The sequence below is a fragment of the Nesoenas mayeri genome, assembly GCF_963082525.1.
Source record: "Nesoenas mayeri genome assembly, chromosome: 1".
In the NCBI taxonomy this organism is placed as follows: Eukaryota; Metazoa; Chordata; class Aves; order Columbiformes; family Columbidae; genus Nesoenas; species Nesoenas mayeri.
The window spans coordinates 160,079,118-160,097,087 of NC_137541.1; the positions used below are offsets into that span (position 1 = coordinate 160,079,118).

At 38.8% G+C, this 17,970-nt stretch overlaps 1 protein-coding gene across 2 annotated transcripts in view; it reads left to right on the forward strand.

Moving 5' to 3' along the window:
* The window catches only part of ABCC4 (ATP binding cassette subfamily C member 4 (PEL blood group)), a gene marked incomplete at both ends in the record, with an annotated part of 152,958 nt that overhangs the window by 111,612 nt on the left and 23,376 nt on the right, over window positions 1-17,970 (forward strand). Inside the window, 7 exons of one of the 2 annotated variants that reach the window (XM_080356195.1) lie at window positions 1,959-2,069; window positions 3,568-3,668; window positions 5,841-6,032; window positions 9,274-9,330; window positions 10,573-10,728; window positions 14,601-14,690; window positions 15,156-15,328. In XM_080356195.1, coding sequence (XP_080212321.1) covers window positions 1,959-2,069; window positions 3,568-3,668; window positions 5,841-6,032; window positions 9,274-9,330; window positions 10,573-10,728; window positions 14,601-14,690; window positions 15,156-15,328 — 880 coding nt within the window. The remainder of the gene's footprint in view (window positions 1-1,958; window positions 2,070-3,567; window positions 3,669-5,840; window positions 6,033-9,273; window positions 9,331-10,572; window positions 10,729-14,600; window positions 14,691-15,155; window positions 15,329-17,970) is intronic. The other variant, XM_080356196.1, reaches the window with a different exon arrangement.

Genomic DNA, 17,970 nt, shown 5'->3' on the forward strand with positions numbered 1-17,970 from the left:
GAGACCTCCTGAGGTTGCTTCCACCCTGAATGATTCTTTGATACTAAACATGTACAAACAAGAGCCAATAGAAGAGGACACCTTTAATACTAGCTCACAAATTTGGAGTCCTATGTTCTTAAATCCCACAAAGAGTTTTAAACTCTTTGCTGCATCACAGAAGACTCTCCCAGCCAGCAATGTTTTTGTTTAGTGCTTTTGACTGTAGTGGTATTCTCGTCTTTATTCAGGGCTGACAAGACTCTTGCTCCATATCCTGTTTCAGGGATGCCTATGAATTTGATATTAAATAATCTTTAGATTAAAAAAACATCTAAAAGGCATACTGAGATTTGACCAAACCTTAGTTTCATAGCTGCCAGAGCAGTATCTCCATAAGCAAGCTCGTGAGTTGTGAGAAGTTATGTCACGATGAGTCGTTTTTAGTCCTCATGAATGCCATGTTCCTACATGCACAACGACTGGCCCTGGTTACAGAGGAGGTTTGCAGAATGACCCATCTCAAGCTGGCAACAGGATCAATGGAGATAAACCTTAGAGCTGAAAAAATCTGCAACCCAGGTGTCCCATTTCCTGGTCTTACAACTATACTGTTGCACCAAAAATGGCCTTCTGTGTCACCAGGAAGCTGTCACAGGCCCTGTTTCCAGGGTCACTCAGATCCTGGGTTTCAGACAGGTCCCTAATTTATCACAGTGGATTCCTTTTCTGGACCTAGGTTTATGATGATGTGGCACTTTCTTCTGCACATATCGTCCAGTATGCTTCAGTGTGGTCCATTAGACCACATCAGTTGTATTTTTAATGAAACCAGTGGTCAGGCATATGCAGTTAGAGTTTATGTAAGTGGGACTAAGAGGTTGCCAGCTCTGGACCTTACTTGGCTGCCTGTTGTCATCCTCACTCTTTCCCTCCACTGCTCCTCAAAGTTACTGCCCTCCTGCACGTCTGTTGGCTGAATTATTGATTTGATCACTTCGTAATCTGGCGATCCAAAATGATCTGGTTTAAAAACAGGATTACCTCCTCTCTTTTTATAAAAGGACGTTGTTTTGGGTTTGTTTTTTTTTTAGTTTGAATCTTTCCCAGCACTGGGCTAAGGAACAGTGAAACAATTGAAACAGCACTGATCTTTAGCATGGAGTGATGACAAGTGATACAGAAAGGGTTGGGCTGGTAACCTTCTGCTGTGAGTTGGTGGCAGCTGGAACAATTCATCTGACTGCAGCCTAAGCGAGGCATAATGTCACATGTTGTTATGACCACTTGACTTCTGGTTTTGGCCCCGAATTCAAGTTGCTTTACCTTCTGTATTACAGTGTCTTTTGCTGCTGTCTCCTATATCTTGTACTGTAACATATCTATCTGGGATGGAATTTAGCACCAAATTGTGGACACCTGGATGTAAGTGCCCAGTGGAGATGTCCACCTGTGAGCTCCTCCAAAAGTAGATACGTGCATTTAGTCAATTGAATTGCTCTGTAGCTGCATTGGTTGTATTGAGTGGCTCTTATGGGGGTTTAACTGGCTGCAGCTGCCCTCTAAAGACTTGGCTCTGACAGTTGTGTTCTGATATGCTCTAGCTAAAAGCTTGTAGACCCTAGTCCAGCTACAGCAAATGTAGTTGTACTTCTGCTTTTCATACAAGAGTCTTGAGGCCACTAGAGTTAAAAAAGGCTGCCATTTTAAAGAAATGGACCATGCTTCAGGCCTTGACTGTTGTTCTTCCTATTACTGTTTGTTGTACCAGCTGTGGTTGCTGTTAGTTTGAAGACTAGGTTAGTTTCAGGAAAACTGGACAAGACTCTGATCATCATCAGTCCGTACAGATGTGCACTTGAAGATGTCAGTGTTTGTTTTAACAACTTATAATATCAACACAAATTAATTTAATAATAATTATACGGCTTGGTTTTCCAATAATCCACTGCTCTTATGTCTTTTTAAATACACTTTAGAGGCCTGGTTTCTATTTTTGACGACCTCGAGGTGGTTTGCTGTGCGTCTGGATGCCATCTGTGCCATTTTTGTAATAGTGGTTGCTTTTGGTTCCCTGCTTCTCGCCAACAGTAAGTACAGATGTTAGAAAAAGTTCACCCAGTAGTTACCTTCTATAGTAATGTCTAATTCTTTTTCGTAGTTTGCTGTTTCTAATTGTTTAAGGACTGTAATTAAGTTCAGTGTTTCTTTCTAGATCATGACCTCAGTCTAGGGCATTGGGGCTGTATCTGCTTTCCTGCAAATACTGGAGGCAGTTCAGACATTTTCTGGGCTTAGGCATGCATCTCCCATCATCCCCAAATGGGCAAACAAACTTGCAGATCTGTAGTCTTCGCTTCTGAGATTCTGGCTTTCAGAGCAATAACAACAAATAAATCTTCTTTCTCTTTTTTTTTCTTTTTTTTTTCCTTAATTTTTTTTGTTTCTCCACCTTTGTCTTTCGTTTTTGGGCCTACGGGGTTTTGCTTTTCATACTGAAACACCCACAGAGTTGCTCCTTAACAATTTTTTCCTTTCTACACACAACACAGTAGGCCAAAAGGCAAGCTAAAATTCCGAGGGTTACTCTCCTAATATCTTGGATCAGCAGGATAGGCCAGTTCCAGTAAGAAAATCGCCTCGTAGTAGTACCTTTTATGTTCTCTGTCACTCATGAAGTGTCATAAGTGTATGCATCATCCAGGATGTAATTGGGTTAGATGTACGAGGATGAGATAGTCATCTAAAATATGAAGGAAGAAGTAATTATCTTGGACATGAAAATTAGTGCTAATTTGCTGGTTTTGTTTCTTTTCTTTTTCTTTTGGATAAGTTCTGTATATGCATGTGTGTTTTAAAATTTGAACACACTATGCTGCTCCACACTGAAAATTTTGAGCTAAGTTTGATGTTATTAGAATGCAAAAAGACAAGTCAAAACAATGGTACTGAATCTTCCTTGCCTCTGGATAAGGAGTAGCTCTCTTGAAGTCAATAGAGCTATGCTAGGATAAAGTTCAAGTAAGTCAGAGGACAATCATGCTTAATATTGAGGCGGACAGAATTAATTTATTTTGTGAGAGCAGGCCCACAGTGGGGGAAATATTCTGTCCTGTTATTTTATCTGATCACTTGCAAGAGTACAGAGTTGATGTATATGTTTGTAACTTATTGCGAAACCATTTTACAGTATTTTTTGCTTAGGTTTAGGGGCTGATCTAATGCCATTAGAAACAAGTGAAAAGTTACTAATGCTTAGTCAGTTAGGGATGATCCTAACAAGCCATGTAAGTATGGTATTGACACTGAACCTCAGTTTTTAGATAAAATGCCAGGCCAAGGAGAATTTGGATTATCTTTTCAAATATAGAGACAATTACCAAAACATACAAAAAAAAACGCAGCAAGTAGCTGTATTGCCCAGAGCGACTCATTGCATAGATGGCAAGTACGGTGTAACCAAACAAAATTCTGGCTGTGATGCTTCCATCATGTAAGTAACCTCATGAAAGTGAAATTAACTAGGATTTTATGTAATTACCAGTGTACCTATTTGATTCTCTTTTTCTTCTTTTCTTTGTTCTGCAGCTTTGAACGCGGGGCAGGTTGGTTTGGCGCTATCCTACGCAATCACCCTCATGGGAACATTCCAGTGGGGTGTTAGACAAAGTGCTGAAGTCGAAAACCTGGTAATGTTTATTTCTGCATTTCCACCTCTTGCTTCCTTTTCATGGTTGTGACATGAGGCCTTAAGGGTGGGATTCTTCTTAATTAACTGAGCACATTAATACCTTAGCAAGCGATTGAGGTACCACTTGCAGTGTTGGAAGAAACATAGCCTCTTCCAGGGTAGAATTTCTCTGACTGATTTTTGAATGTCTGTTGAGACAAATTGTGCTCAGTGATTGTCCCTCTCCATTGACTGTAAGGGAGGCTTTATAACCTCCCTTTACAGCAAAGACTGTGTAGTTACAGCATAGACAATTGCATTGCAACTCAATAAAATTGCAAGGAATTAATCCCTCTCTATAAGTAAGACTTTTTTTTTAATATTTGAGATTTAAAATTTATTACTGCTTATTGTATTTTTAAATCTATTTTATGTCACTCGTGCCACTTTTGGGGTCTTGTTAATTCATTATCAAGGCTTGTATATTCTGAATTTGTTTTAAGTAAACAAATATTTGAAACTAGTTGTTTGTCTTCAGCTGAGAGGATTGTGTGTTTTTCAAGGTATAAAATAAAGTGCCTTCCACCTATTTACTATCATCTTCTAGTTTGCCTATTTACTTTCTTAAGTTAATAGGTAAGAAAAAAATACTATAAAAAGAACATACTGAGCATAAACTTGGGGGTTTTTGTGTTGTTTTGACAACTGAAGGTTACTTGTAATTATGATTTGCTGACCATAGTCTAGGAAATACGTGCAGTTCTTTTGTCAAAGTTACCAAACTATCTTTAATAACAGAGTGAATTAATCATTATGCTAGATTTGAGGTTTTTTTGCCTGGCATGTTGCTTCTTCAGAGCATTTTTCAAACATGAATAAACTAGTGGTGACAGACTTTGGTGAGAAGTGGCGTGTTTTGTACTAGTTGGGAGGTTTTGGAAGTGTCAGTCTGTGGGACTCTTATGTACTAGGTTACTCTCTTGGAGACTCTGATTCAGAAACACTTTGTAGGAGAAAGGCTTACCATTCCCTAAGCTGACTTTGATGTGGAATGTTGATCATTTTATGGAGCTATTATTAGCATCGACTTCTTTAACAAGTGGACATCCACCAAAGATCCCTTGTTATTAAGGGCTGACTACATCTGAGGGAGGCAAGAACATTTCCTCTCTATTCTACTCTGCCATTCCTTCCTTATATGTTATTCCGTGGAGCTTATTTTGTAATGTGGAAAGGGAAGGTGGCAATGAATGAGGTCAGGGAACTTGCTGTCTGGTGACCTCTGCCCTTAAAACCACTCTGGGCAAAATAAGCGTACCAGATACCTTTATGATGTTTGTTTTGGCTTTTTTTGTTTTTTTCAGAATCTATCTGTGAATGGATATAAGTAAATGAAATTAATTGTATTAGGAAGTTGTATGGGTCAGGATGCACACCAGAGCCTAAACAGAACTTTAATTATTTGTCCAAGAGGAAGAAGGTTTCTAGATAGCTCAACTTCGGTTTCTCTTCGTTTCCGTAAGATTAGTGGCATTAGCAAATATCGCTGTTTCTTTCATATCTGGTGTAAAATGTATAGGAAAACAAATTTTATTGCAGATGAGTCATTAATCATGTGGTAACAGCTATCTAGGACTGTGGAGTTGCTTGTGACGAACATATTTAAAATATTTGCTGGGGATGAGCACAGTGGTATTGATAAGGACAGAAAAAAGGATGATGAAGCCGGTAATTTGATGCTAGTAGCTGTCGTGCACCTGCCTGTAGCTCATATGGCAGTTTCATTTCTAGCTTTGTCTTCCAAGCACACAATGAAATGGTGTCATCTTAGCCAAGATTGGAAAACAACTCTCATAGCTTAAATTTCTTAATGCTTACGCACATACATAGATTTGTAATTAGTCACACTGATTAGAAATTATTGCTTATGGCTGGATTTATGTATCATGATAGATTTGTGTCTTTAGTAGGACCTGAGATGCATTCTTTCCACTTTTTCAGCTGTATAAAGTAAGCATAGAATAATACCAAATACTCTTATCTGTGCTTAAAAGAAAAGCTCTGGAATAATTTGCATTGAGTCTTTATAGCAAAAATACACACGCACGTATATATTATATATGGATGCAATATTTGCAACATATGCGAGAAGCTGAAACTTACGTTTATGCGTCTTCTTTCTTCCCCTTAGATGATATCAGTAGAAAGAGTAATGGAATACACAGAACTTGAAAAAGAAGCTCCTTGGGAGACCAACAAGCGTCCACCACCTGAATGGCCAAGCCAAGGAATGATAGCATTTGAAAATGTTAACTTCACTTACAGTCTAGATGGACCTCTGGTGTTAAGACACTTGTCTGTTGCAATTAAACCAAAAGAAAAGGTATGTATATGGCTGTCTTTAGCCTTTCACAGAAATTAAGCCAAGATGATAAGCTGACAAGAGGTTATGTGATAAAAATACATTATAAAATGTATGTATGTTAGGAAATTGGTAAGTGTTCTTTTAAAAAATAAGCCTTAGTCATATTTAATAGCAAAAGTTGGAGCCTATTTATTTTCCGTAAATGTGGCATAGATGTGTCTGGGAATATGATGTTTCTGTCCATCAAAACAAAAGGTTAAATATATTTGATAATTTTCTGATAAAATTTGTGTTTCATCGAAAAATGGCAGATGTTCAAAACTCAGACTAAGCCTCAAATGTCTGTTCAAATCCAAAGCAAATGGAGCTTCATTAGGAAATTGGGGATTCAGTAGAGGGAACATAAATGGAACAAAGGGTGTCAACAGACAAGGTGAACAGAGACAACTGAAAATAAGGAATGTACACGCTCTAGCAGAGCCCCGAATGGATGGGAGAAGAAAGAAATACAAATCAGTTCCATAAGTTTAGAATTGGGGATTTCATTTCAGTTCCTTTCGGCTACCAATCCAATTAACTGTTGCCATTAATTAGATTGGTAGCCAAAAGAAACATAGAAATAAGTGTCTTTCTTCTCTGCAAATTTGACTCTTCCTCCCCAATTTTGACACCATCCAAATTGGCAACATGCTGCAGGGGAGGTCTCCCCCACAGACAAAATTGAGTTAGAGCCCTGCAGAGTTAATTTGTGCTTTGCCACATTTCAAATGCGCATGTACTTTTTTGACTAGGATGTCTTCCCTGGGAGGCTGGTTCAGCTCTATCCCATCACTGCCCTGGCCTCATTTATAACATACTTTTCCATTCCGTCCCAAACCTGTTCTGTTGCTCAGGTGGAGCTTTTTAATAACATAAGTGTTAGCAGAATTCAACCCAACTTTGCTCCATGGAGGTGATCAATATGGAATTTTAGGTATGGGTGAGTTAAAAATGCTGTTTAAGAAGAAGAGCAAAAAGGGATGTTTATCTACTCTCTACTTTTCTTGCCTGTGGGCCATCTCTTTAGCTGTTGTAGGTCATTCCAATGTAACAGCAAACAAGCAGATTTACATTTCGTAGTGAGAGACTAAAATAAAATAAAATAAAAAACGGAAGCAAGAGATATTTGCAGCAGATGACTCAGTCCTTGGTGGGGCCAGGAGGGGAAGGGATGACTGGGGGTATTTATTTTTGCTGAGTGATTATACTGTGGTTTTGTCATCCTGAAGTGAATTTGCCCAGCTCGAAATTATTGCCAAAGAACTTCATGTTTGTTTTCTATGATGTTTTGCACAACACTGCAGTAGACTGCCACTGTGTAAAATAAATCTCCCAAGCATTTGTGCCCCTTATAATAGTTTTAATTATGGAGAAGTGTCTCTTCAGAACCAGGTTTCCGGACCTGCTGGGGATTCTGACCGTGTGGCTGTCAGCGACGGCTGTATCCCCGGCTCATATAGGCGTCTGCTGGCAGCAGTGCTGCTGGCAGGGTGAATGAGCTGCTGTGCTTGTAGGGTTTTTTTGTGGCCACGCCAGCACCCAGTTTGGGCAGCTGTAGGTACAGTAAGAATGGATGATTACTAGCAGCTCGCTCGTGCATTAGGGTCTCTTCTGATCCACTCAGCGTTGAGTGTTTCCATACAGGCAAAGCAAGCAAGGAAGGGACTCCATTTTAACATCTTTACTAACGTAGCAGTCTACTGGGGACAGGCCACGGAGTGCTCACGTGAGGAGCACTGCCAGCAGCCGGCTGTGATTCACCTCTTCAGCTGCCTTTTCAGGCTAGACACAAGAAAGAAATTTTTTTACAATGAGGGTGGTGAAACACTGTCCCAGGTTGCCCAGAGAGGTGGTAGATGCCCCATCCCTGGAGACATTCAAAGCCAGGCTGGATGGGGCTCCGAGCAACCTGATCTAGTTGCAGATGTCCCTGCTCATTGCAGGGGGTTGAACTAGATGACCTTTGAAGGTCCCTTCCAAACCAAACTATTCTATGATTTTGTATTATAGCTGCAGCAGGAGAAGGTTAGCATGTGCAGCCTTGGGTTTTAAACACCACTGTCCTTCATTTAGGGTGCTTATTAATGCTTATTGACTAATACATTGTTAAATTAATCTTGTCTTGATGGATCCTAAATCTGAGGGTATGGCTACATGGAAAACGTTAGGAGGGTGAGGGTCTAGATTTACGGCATGACAGCTGTTCATGTAAATGCTCTCACAGTGTCGCACAAGTGGGAGGTTACCTGAGGGATAACAAAGACAGGGGTAGTTTCAGTGGAGTAGTTGTTGTGCTGTAAATTCTCTCTCATTTTTTGTGCAATTCTACTTTGAAGTACAAGTGACACTTGGATAATGATGAGCCTGGCATAGCAGGTGTACTCCTGTGTGTGTACATGGCTTGTGTCGGGCGACAAAATCCTGGCCATATGATTCTTGTTAGGTGGCTGGGACTCCCATTTGCAGACCATCGCTGTGTTTGCGCTGGCTATGAACATTCTCTCTGAAGAATACAATATATAAAAAAAATTAAACAAATGTGTATACTGAGTGCTGTTTCAAATTCATGTAAATTTTCAGCAGCCTGTAGTCAATTGGACCAAAAATACAAATAGATTCCTCCAAATACTGAAGAGCATAGTCCTTTCATTTGATGCCAAACTGAAAGTGGGATTTTGACAATATGCAGAGCAGCTGCATTTTTATTTTAAGTATCAATGTATTTTTTATGGTTTTTTTATATCCTTAATACAATACTTTATATCACTGACATTTACAGAGAAACAATTGAACTTTTGTCTTCACAGCTCTGAGTGTCTGTGTTCTCCATTCAGCATTTTCTTTCTGAGCTGGAGTGTAACTGTTCAGAACTATTTTTCCTTTGTTTCACTGATATGATTTACAATACTAGACATTTTATCATTTTTTGTAACAGATTTACTTAAATTAGGCTGTATCTTTAAGAATAAGCACTGTATAAATGTTAATTAGTTTATATACAATAGCACAATAATGAAATGTTGGATGAAATTGTTGAATTGGAAAAAAGAAGTAGAATATGCAGCAGAAGTTGCCCCTTGCAGTATACTGGTTTAGTGCTTTGTGTGTTTTGGATCAAATGTGGGCACTGCTACTTAGGCTGAGCTTAGTGTCTCTTGACTCTTAAGAAGTTTCTCTTTGTTCTTTGGTGTAATGTTTCCTGTGCTTAATTTCATTCCAGCAGTCATTACTGCATACAGCTGAGTCTCAGGCAGTGGGTAATTGCCCTCTGGTGTCTGTACGTATCCCTCATGACAGTTTTCATGTTTCTTCCTCCCTTCTGCACCTCAATCACTTTGCCAGGCTATATCGTACATGTTTTATCCTCATAAATCCTTCCTCATCAAATCAGTATCTCCAACCCATTTTAATTTTATGTTGTGCTTCTCTGAACTCTTTCCAGTGTGTTGATTTCTTTCTGGAAATGTAGCAACTAGAACAGAGTGCAGGAAATACAGAAATCCTGCCAGATCAGATCTGTGTAGAGGTTTACTCCCATCACCTTCTCTGATCCAATTGATTACTGTACATTGTTTTCTCTAATAATCCTTTACCTGAAGACAACATACTAAAAAAAAAAAAAGTTTGCTCTTAAGTAGTATTTAATCACCACTAATTATATGTTTCCTCTCATTTATTAATGGACCTACTTTCTCCCAAGTGTTGGTTTCATATGAAATATTTGTATGTCTTAACCCATTGTCATTGAAGTTAGCAATCTCATATGTTACATTTTCTTTACCTCTCTTTTTTGAAAGCATTGAATACAGCTTCTGATGGTTTTTTTTGGGGGGGGGAACATTTGAAACCTGAATCACTGTGATTTTATTATTCACTGTTTCTCCTGTTTGGAAAGGAATTGCATCTTGCTCACATCGCCTTTTAATTTCAATACTTGTGTCATCTCTGTTGAAGTTGTCTGAAGCATGAATCCAGTTTATAATCCTCCTGCTAGTTTTGGCTTTGTTTTGGCTTTACAGTTTGATTGTTTTAAAGCACTTGACCTTAACCATGCTAACCAAAATCAGTCTCAGTTATTTAAAATGGGAATACTGCTCCTACATTGTTCCCAACGTGCTTTGTGGGAATCCTTTTTTGGATTGAGAAGTAGGTGCATACCTGAAATTATTTGCCTAACATCACCCAGCAAACCAGGTTCACTAGAAAAATTAGCAGGCTCGAATCACATTACTCTATACACCAAGCCACTTTATCTTGTTTGCACAATAAAACACCACACGTTAAGGGAAAATCTTTCACCTTTGAATATGATTCAAGAAATTGTTTGGTATCCAAATGTCACCTTAATCCAGGCTGATTTGAGGGAAGTTTCTCCTCTTGAAAAAATGTTAATTATAAGCAAGTTTTATTTGGTGCTTGTTCCACTGTAAATGCTGTGATGTTGTAAAACTGTTGCTTGACGTATTAATTTATCCTGAAAAGCTCATGGTTTAATTGTACAAGCTTGGCTTCTCTGTAGGTTGGAATAGTGGGAAGAACCGGAGCTGGGAAGAGCTCTCTGATAGCAGCTCTCTTTCGCTTGGCAGAACCTGAAGGAAGGATTTGGATTGACAAGTACTTGACATCAGAGCTAGGGCTCCACGACTTGCGGAAGAAAATTTCCATTATACCTCAGGTAAGAGAGTGACTTGGTCTGCTATAAACATTTTCAATATAATGCTGTAGTATTTAAAATACTTTGCCGGCATATGTTTCCCCTACACCCTTATATGAAGTAAACACAGAAACTTTAGTGAGGTATTACTCTTACTTGAGTAAGGTCTTGATTATTTTAAGGTAAAAAGAATCAGCTTTGGGAACTGGAATGTTTTCTTTCTAGGTTTCTGTCTGTTCTTCTGGAATACTTAGGTGTTATCAGTTCTCTGTTGTCCTATATATAGTCTTGGAAGGAGTAGAGAAAATCTCCCAGAAAGATACCAAACTTCAGTGGTTCTCTGAAGTCACTTGATCCTTTGGCAGCCAGGCGTGCCTGCTGCATTGCCTGAAACCTCCCTAGTAATGGACTTCGAGGGTACCACTCTCACCTCTCTGGTCACCCCTATGCAAACTGACTGAGGCAAGGTCTAGAAAGAGCAAATGTGCCAAATAGAAGTGAGCTACCAGCCTTTCCATTATTTGGAGAGGGCTGGACAGGAGGAGACCAGGGGAATGGACAAAAGAGTGGGTCATTATGATCCAGGAATAACAATTCAGGGAGCTTTAGAAGCTGAAGGCAGGAAAAAACCTAAAACAGAGTTGGGAATACCCTCATCTCTGGTGCTGGAGCAGAAGAAAGGATGTTCCAAGAAGTTCAGTACGTCACAGGTCTTCTCTTCTGTGGTCTTACTTTCAGATGAGACATTGAGTCAGAGAAGGGTTATATATAACCTCAAAACTTCCTGAAGGCAGAGCCTGTGCAGGTTCCCATGTTCCATGAGATCTCTTCTGTGATCATTTGCTGGAGAGGGAGGAGACTCTCATGCTGCAAGTGCAAAGTCATGTTTTTGGCAAATAATTTGTCTGGGATCTTCTAGCAGGTAGATAGAACAGCTGGAAAACAGAGGAATTAGTTTGCCATGTTTAACATTAATTCTCAGATCTCTGTATTTTATTACAGAAATTGTATTTAGAGTCCGTACACCATCTTCCTATCTGAATGTTTGCTAGCCTGTTGGCAGGATGGCATTCAGGGTATATTACTTTCTTTGAATTGAGAATCTGATAAAAATGGTAATGAACAGTGGTTCTAAGCCTTTCTTGATTACCTGATTTTTTATTTTTTTTTTAATATGAGTTGGAGAAAAGCAGCAAGTATGCTATTATTAAAAAGAAGAAGAGATACTCCTCCAGCAATTGGATTGTTGCCTAGTGCAGGATGTCTTTTGTTTCTGCATGCTGAAGGCTTTGTTATTGTACAGTGGAGGTACTCACTGGAACTAGTCATCTTTTGTACATAAAGAGGACTTTACGTGGATTTAAGTGCTATTTTTTTGCGTGCAGTCTTCTCATGAAAGTAGATGATCATCAATTCATTCAAGGTCTACAACTTTTTGAAAGCCTTGCATGACCGGTGATTTCTACATTTGGAAGAATTCAACCCAGTTGAATAAGACAGAGTACTGAGACAGGAAGATTGCTGGTCAAATACAGTTTCTACGTGTTGAGTGCTGCAGATGCTCAGAGTTCATTGCGTTTAATTATACATGGGGGTTTTTTTCATATATTGGTCTGTTGACGTGGTTGTAAAACTATTTTAATCCAGTTGAGTTCTGTGATTTTTATTTTTTTTTCAAGTTCATACGATAGGGTTTTCATCATGGTCCCAAAGGGTTTTAAGTGTCTGAAAACTAGCACATGACATTTCTTTTCCACATAAAGGAAGACTTGTTTCCACTAAAAATATGCAAAACTCTGAGGTGGTGGTAGTAAGAAGAAGAGGAGGGTTTGGAAAAAGGTTTATACTGTAGTAAACTGAGTGATAGGCATTGTCTTGCACTGTGTTAATAATAGTGTCAATAATAGAAATAGTAACGTAACATCAGGTAGTTATTTTGCAGCAAATATCTTCATAATTATGTGGGAAGCTAAAAAACCAGAGGGAGAGATGCTTATTAAAATTACAAAGCATGCTAAACAGAACCATTCCTAGAGAGTGATGAGGCAAGACTGGCATTTTCTTATATGTAAGTTTAAATACCTACCTGGAGAAATAAAGATGTGCTTAGGCTTCTAATTGCTTGCTTGGATGGAGCTGTGTGAAGGTTGTGTTTGTAAATCTTTTCTATGCAAATGTTGTCTGCCTCCCTGACTGCGAGCATTTTTACAACAATTATTTACAGGTTTGTCTTATTACTTTCCTCTCATAAACCAGACTATTTTAAATAATAATCTGTGTCAGAAATGATAATTAAAAAATAGCCTTATCTTCTGTTGCAGTACATGTCTGTTATTAGGACTTTTATAATAGTTATGAACACTTTATAAATTCAGCTTCTTATTTCCCAACCTATAAAAGTGGATTGAAAAGGAAAATAAATGTAACAATACCTTCGAAACACACCAAGTGGTGTATTAAAATATGTATTGTTAAACAAATTGCTTTCTAGGTGTTTTTGAAGAAAAATGTTCTTTAGCCTGTTAATGTTTTTATTAAATCCTTTTGTTCATTCAACAGGTTTTTAGTGACATGTTTTCCTAATGCAAGAGATACTTTAAAATAATTGGCATGTTATGTCAAGAAATGCATACGTTCTCTCACATTGCTTGTGGCATGTTCTGTCTTTGTTAATCCTTTTATACCACTCAGAGTGGTTTAGAAATGAAAAGACACAATAAAAGGGTCAAGGTTTAAATTCTATACTGATTTGCCGCAGCCCTTTGGAGAGCTGGGTATCACTGGGGTTAGGTGGAGCATAAGTCACGACAGAGGTTAATCTCGAAGTAAGCTGAAGTTATCAAATGTAAGTTTAGATTTTGTTTCCTAGGGGAGAAAAAAAGAAAATGTTTTGCATAAGATTTCTCCAATTTAAAGGAGACTGCCAACATGATGAATGGTCTTCATTTATGATTAGCACTATTACAGCTTTTGACTTGTTGTTGTTGTCTTTGTGTGTGGTATGTAGAGGAGTTTAGCCCTAAAGTCGTGTCAGTGCATGACTCTCAGGTCTGGCAACTCACATCAGTGAGCACTGATCTGTTGCTTAAGGAGTTCTGGACTAAAAGTCATCTTCCGCTTCTCAAACGCTGCATTTTTCAGTGTGAATTGATTTGTGCCAGTTTGATTAATGATCTGTTAACTGATTTGACCAGGAACTGAAGTAGAACAAAACTTGCTTCGACCACAGGTAATAAACCCACGATGCTATTTGTATGGGAGAATGTACTGATTTGACTCCCTGGTGTATTTTGATTTAGAGCTTTGCCCAGCAGTGCTCCAGTTCTGAGTAAGCTTGCTTTGATGCTGTGGCGGTATAGATTAACATCTATCTGTATAGGTTTAAACATTGTGTTGTAATGGTGAAAGCTGTTCCTTTTAGGATCTGGTGGTAAAACTGAAGGGCTTTTATGGTATGAGATGTAAAAAGAAAGAAGGAAAAAAAGAAAAAAAAAAAACAAAACAACCCTGCCCAAATGTAATTTGGGAGTGTGAGCTCATTGACAGTGGTAGTTGTTGGTTTTCATTAACAATACCAGGAGAAGAGCGATGATTTCATGTAGGTATATAGATAGCTTGTGGCATCAAAACAGTGGCATGTAAATGCCCGTTTGAGTACCGACATAACTGCGTACAGCAATTTGCAAACACACTTGTCCTGTTTGGTACATTATCTTTATACAGACTTTAAGCATGCTATTGTGAAATACTCCTTTACATTTCATGAAAGACAGCTTGTTGTTGTATATTTCTGTGCTATTGTTATTGTTAGGTTAGTTCTGATTATTATTAAATTGCCTATTGCAATAGAAAACCTGTGTTTATAATGGATTGCTAATTTTACTGGGTTTTAGGAGCCTGTTTTATTCACTGGAACTGTGAGGAAAAACTTGGATCCTTTCAATGAATACACCGATGAAGAGCTGTGGAATGCCTTGGAAGAGGTGACTTTATTAAATCTAGTGATGTACATCTGATATTTACAAGACAAATAACACTGTGGTGCTTATGTGCATTAGGTTTTAGATGTTTTCATCAGGTTTGATAAGGGCATGCCGTTGATGGAAGAAGGTAGACCGTTGTGTGTGCATTTGTGTGTGTTTGGGCCTGTGTGTAGACACGTATATTGTTATGTAGGTCTTTTATTAAAAAATTATCCTTTGGGATGATGCTTTGGTTGCGCTTTGATTCATATCTTCATTTTAATGAACATTAATAGATTCTTAACAATGTGCTTTAATGTTTTTAGAATTTTAATAACTGACACGCTGTGTAATCCAACTTGGCACTTACTCGTTTTATGTCAGAATATAAAAGGTAAACCTTGCAGTTATTGTTGTGTCATCAGACACACAATAGCTGATTTAAAAGGGAGTTACTCATCCTGCAATATGTTGATATGTCAACAGGTGCAACTGAAGGAGGTTGTGGAAGATCTACCTAATAAAATGGAGACGCAGCTGGCAGAATCTGGGTCTAATTTTAGTGTTGGTCAGAGACAGCTGGTGTGTCTTGCCAGAGCAGTTCTAAAAAAAAATCGGATCCTTATCATCGATGAAGCAACAGCAAACGTGGACCCAAGGTAAAACCAAAATCTGTCTTGTTAAGATAAGCCACTTTTTCTTCTAATATGATCATCTGTACTGTAGAGATGAATTTAAATGCTTTGTACTTCTCGTAGTTTGTATTGCTGTTTTATATTTTTAATGATAGCATGTTAATTAACCGTTCAAAATGGGGCGGTTGAGCTTTGGCTACAGAGCAGAAGATACAAACTAAGCACTCAAAATATCCATAATTTCAGTGCATTCCATAAAGTAGGGAAATTAATATTCAAAGTTTATCTGTCCTGCAGCCATAGACAAGAAGACAAGAACCATGGCAGTGAACACCGATAACATCAGAATAGCCATGAAACAAATCGGCTTCTGTTGATTTCTGGAAGAAATATCTTGGAAATAAGTAAAAATGAATTAAGTGATTAATTAATCCCCCTTGCCCAAAAAACCTCCCCACACAATACGGGGGGGGAAAAAAAGAGAAAAGAAAATAAAAGAAACTGGAAAGGTGAAAAATTGGCCGTAAGCGAAACAGCATATTTCTGGTTATGAGGTGCTGTTCCTTCAGATGGCTCGGCTGCCGGTGTAATAAGTTACAGCTAAAGCAGGGCCTAGGGGGAAGGTAAGCTGTCCTAAACACCACAGGAACTGCAAAGCAGATTTGGAGATGCTTAAAGCTACAGGAGGGACCAATTTATCATTCATTATTTTGTCTTGTATAACTCAGGCCAGCAGAACTTTCCTGAATTCATTCCTGTTTGAACTAGAGTGTACTTCCAGCAGAACATCCAACCTCAATAGAAAAAAAATTCAATGACAACCCTTGTTAAATTGTTCCAATAGCTAAGTACCCCCACTGTTAATTTCTGAAACATTTGAAACACTGGTGGAAATATTTTGGAAACAATACTGCAAATGTACTGCATCAATTATTCTGGGCTGAATATATAGTTCCAACAAACTATGGCTTGAGGGAGAACTCAAAGTCCAAAGAGGACAATAACACAGCAAGTCCCTCAAACAGATGCATTAAGGATTTTGTATGTCATCTGGGCGTGACTCATTTTTATAACATCTTCTTGGGGGAGAAGTGATGCCACTAGGGTAGCTTTGCAGTTCAGCTGACAGTGTATTTCTAAAACCTTTAGAGAAGTGCATTCCCTTCCCAGAGGTTCTCCTTTTTTCTGTTCTTTTTTTTCTTCTCTTTTTTGACTATTATTTTATTTTTAGCTGAGCACTGATAGATTAACCATCATTAATCATAGCTGTGGAAATTTAATACCATCTTACCCATCCTCCCTATTTTGGCATCTCACATGTGTATGTTCTCCACTTGCGCTATCCTTTTAATTGATCTTGATTAATGTGCCCTGCAATATATATTATAATAAGGTCAATGTTTGTTTGTGTCCACTCTAGGCATAACAATACAAATAATAACTTGGAACTTTTCCTTTGAATCCGGTTTGCATTGCAGTCATTATTACCTTTTCCTTCATGTGTTGCTATAACTAGAGCCAAGTATTTTCCAGCTGTGCCACCTGATAGGGTGTTCATCAGGAAATGCTGATGTGGGTTGCTTAACTGAGCAGTTAGGGAGGCATTTTTGGCATGTAAGGGAAACCTCCCCCTCTCCTGATGCACAGCCCCCATGCCTGGCATCACTTTCTCTAGCCTGGCGACAAAGCACACACGGTGTCAAGCATCTGGGGTAGGAAATTGTGGGGAGCCGCCGCCGGCTCTGGAGATACTATTTCTATTTTGGGGGGTTTTTTCTGTCTCTTGATCTTTTTGCCTCTCCAGTGTCCCTGGGGCAGAGGGATTCACCACTATGTTCCTTTGGCTCAGCTGGGCCACCCTTGTCTGCTGCTGAGTGAAGCTGAGCAAAGGAGTGAAGGGAAGGAGTTTATAGAGTTCATCCTTCCCCCTCCTCTTTACATCTTCCAGCTCCCATAGGCTGCAGGGGTGGCAACGCTGTCGTGAGGGAGAGGAGGAGTTTGCCGTAAGGAGGGTTGCCCCAAGTCAGGCTGCTGGCATGTTTTACATTATGACAGATGTTTGATTTGATCTTGTCTTCTTGGTCCTGACGCTGGCATTCTCACCCTGAAGAATGGAGTCGTTTTAAAGCAGTTGAACCCTTCTGTCAAGTTGTATGAAATTTGGAGCAGAAGAGCTGAAAATCTTTCTGTAGTCGCTTTGGTGATACATTGAAACAAAATCCTTAGTAATTGAGACTTTTTAAAAATACTGAGTAAGTTAAACTTACTGAGCTTTCTGCACACTGACTACAGCATTATGCATTAACTCATATTTTTACTGCTTATAGAGAACAAAACTTAAGGGGATCAGTGCACTGCCAGGTTTTTTTGTTGATCAATCATTGAGTCTGGTAAAAACAGCCATCGCACATAGTTCAGTTCATTAGCCAGTTTAAGCTTGTAAGGTTTAACCTTTTGTTACATCTAACTGCTTTCTGTAACTATTTCTGTTTTGGATAAATTATCCAAAGCTACTCAGGAGTTGTGTAGCATGTGGTCAATCCCAGGAGGACATTACACTGAAGACAATGACTTATGCAGTGTTCCTTTCAGCAGCTTGGTCGCTTCTCATTCAGGTCCTATTTATTCCTGCTCTTTAGATAGTTTTCTTTTTATGCAGTCAACTA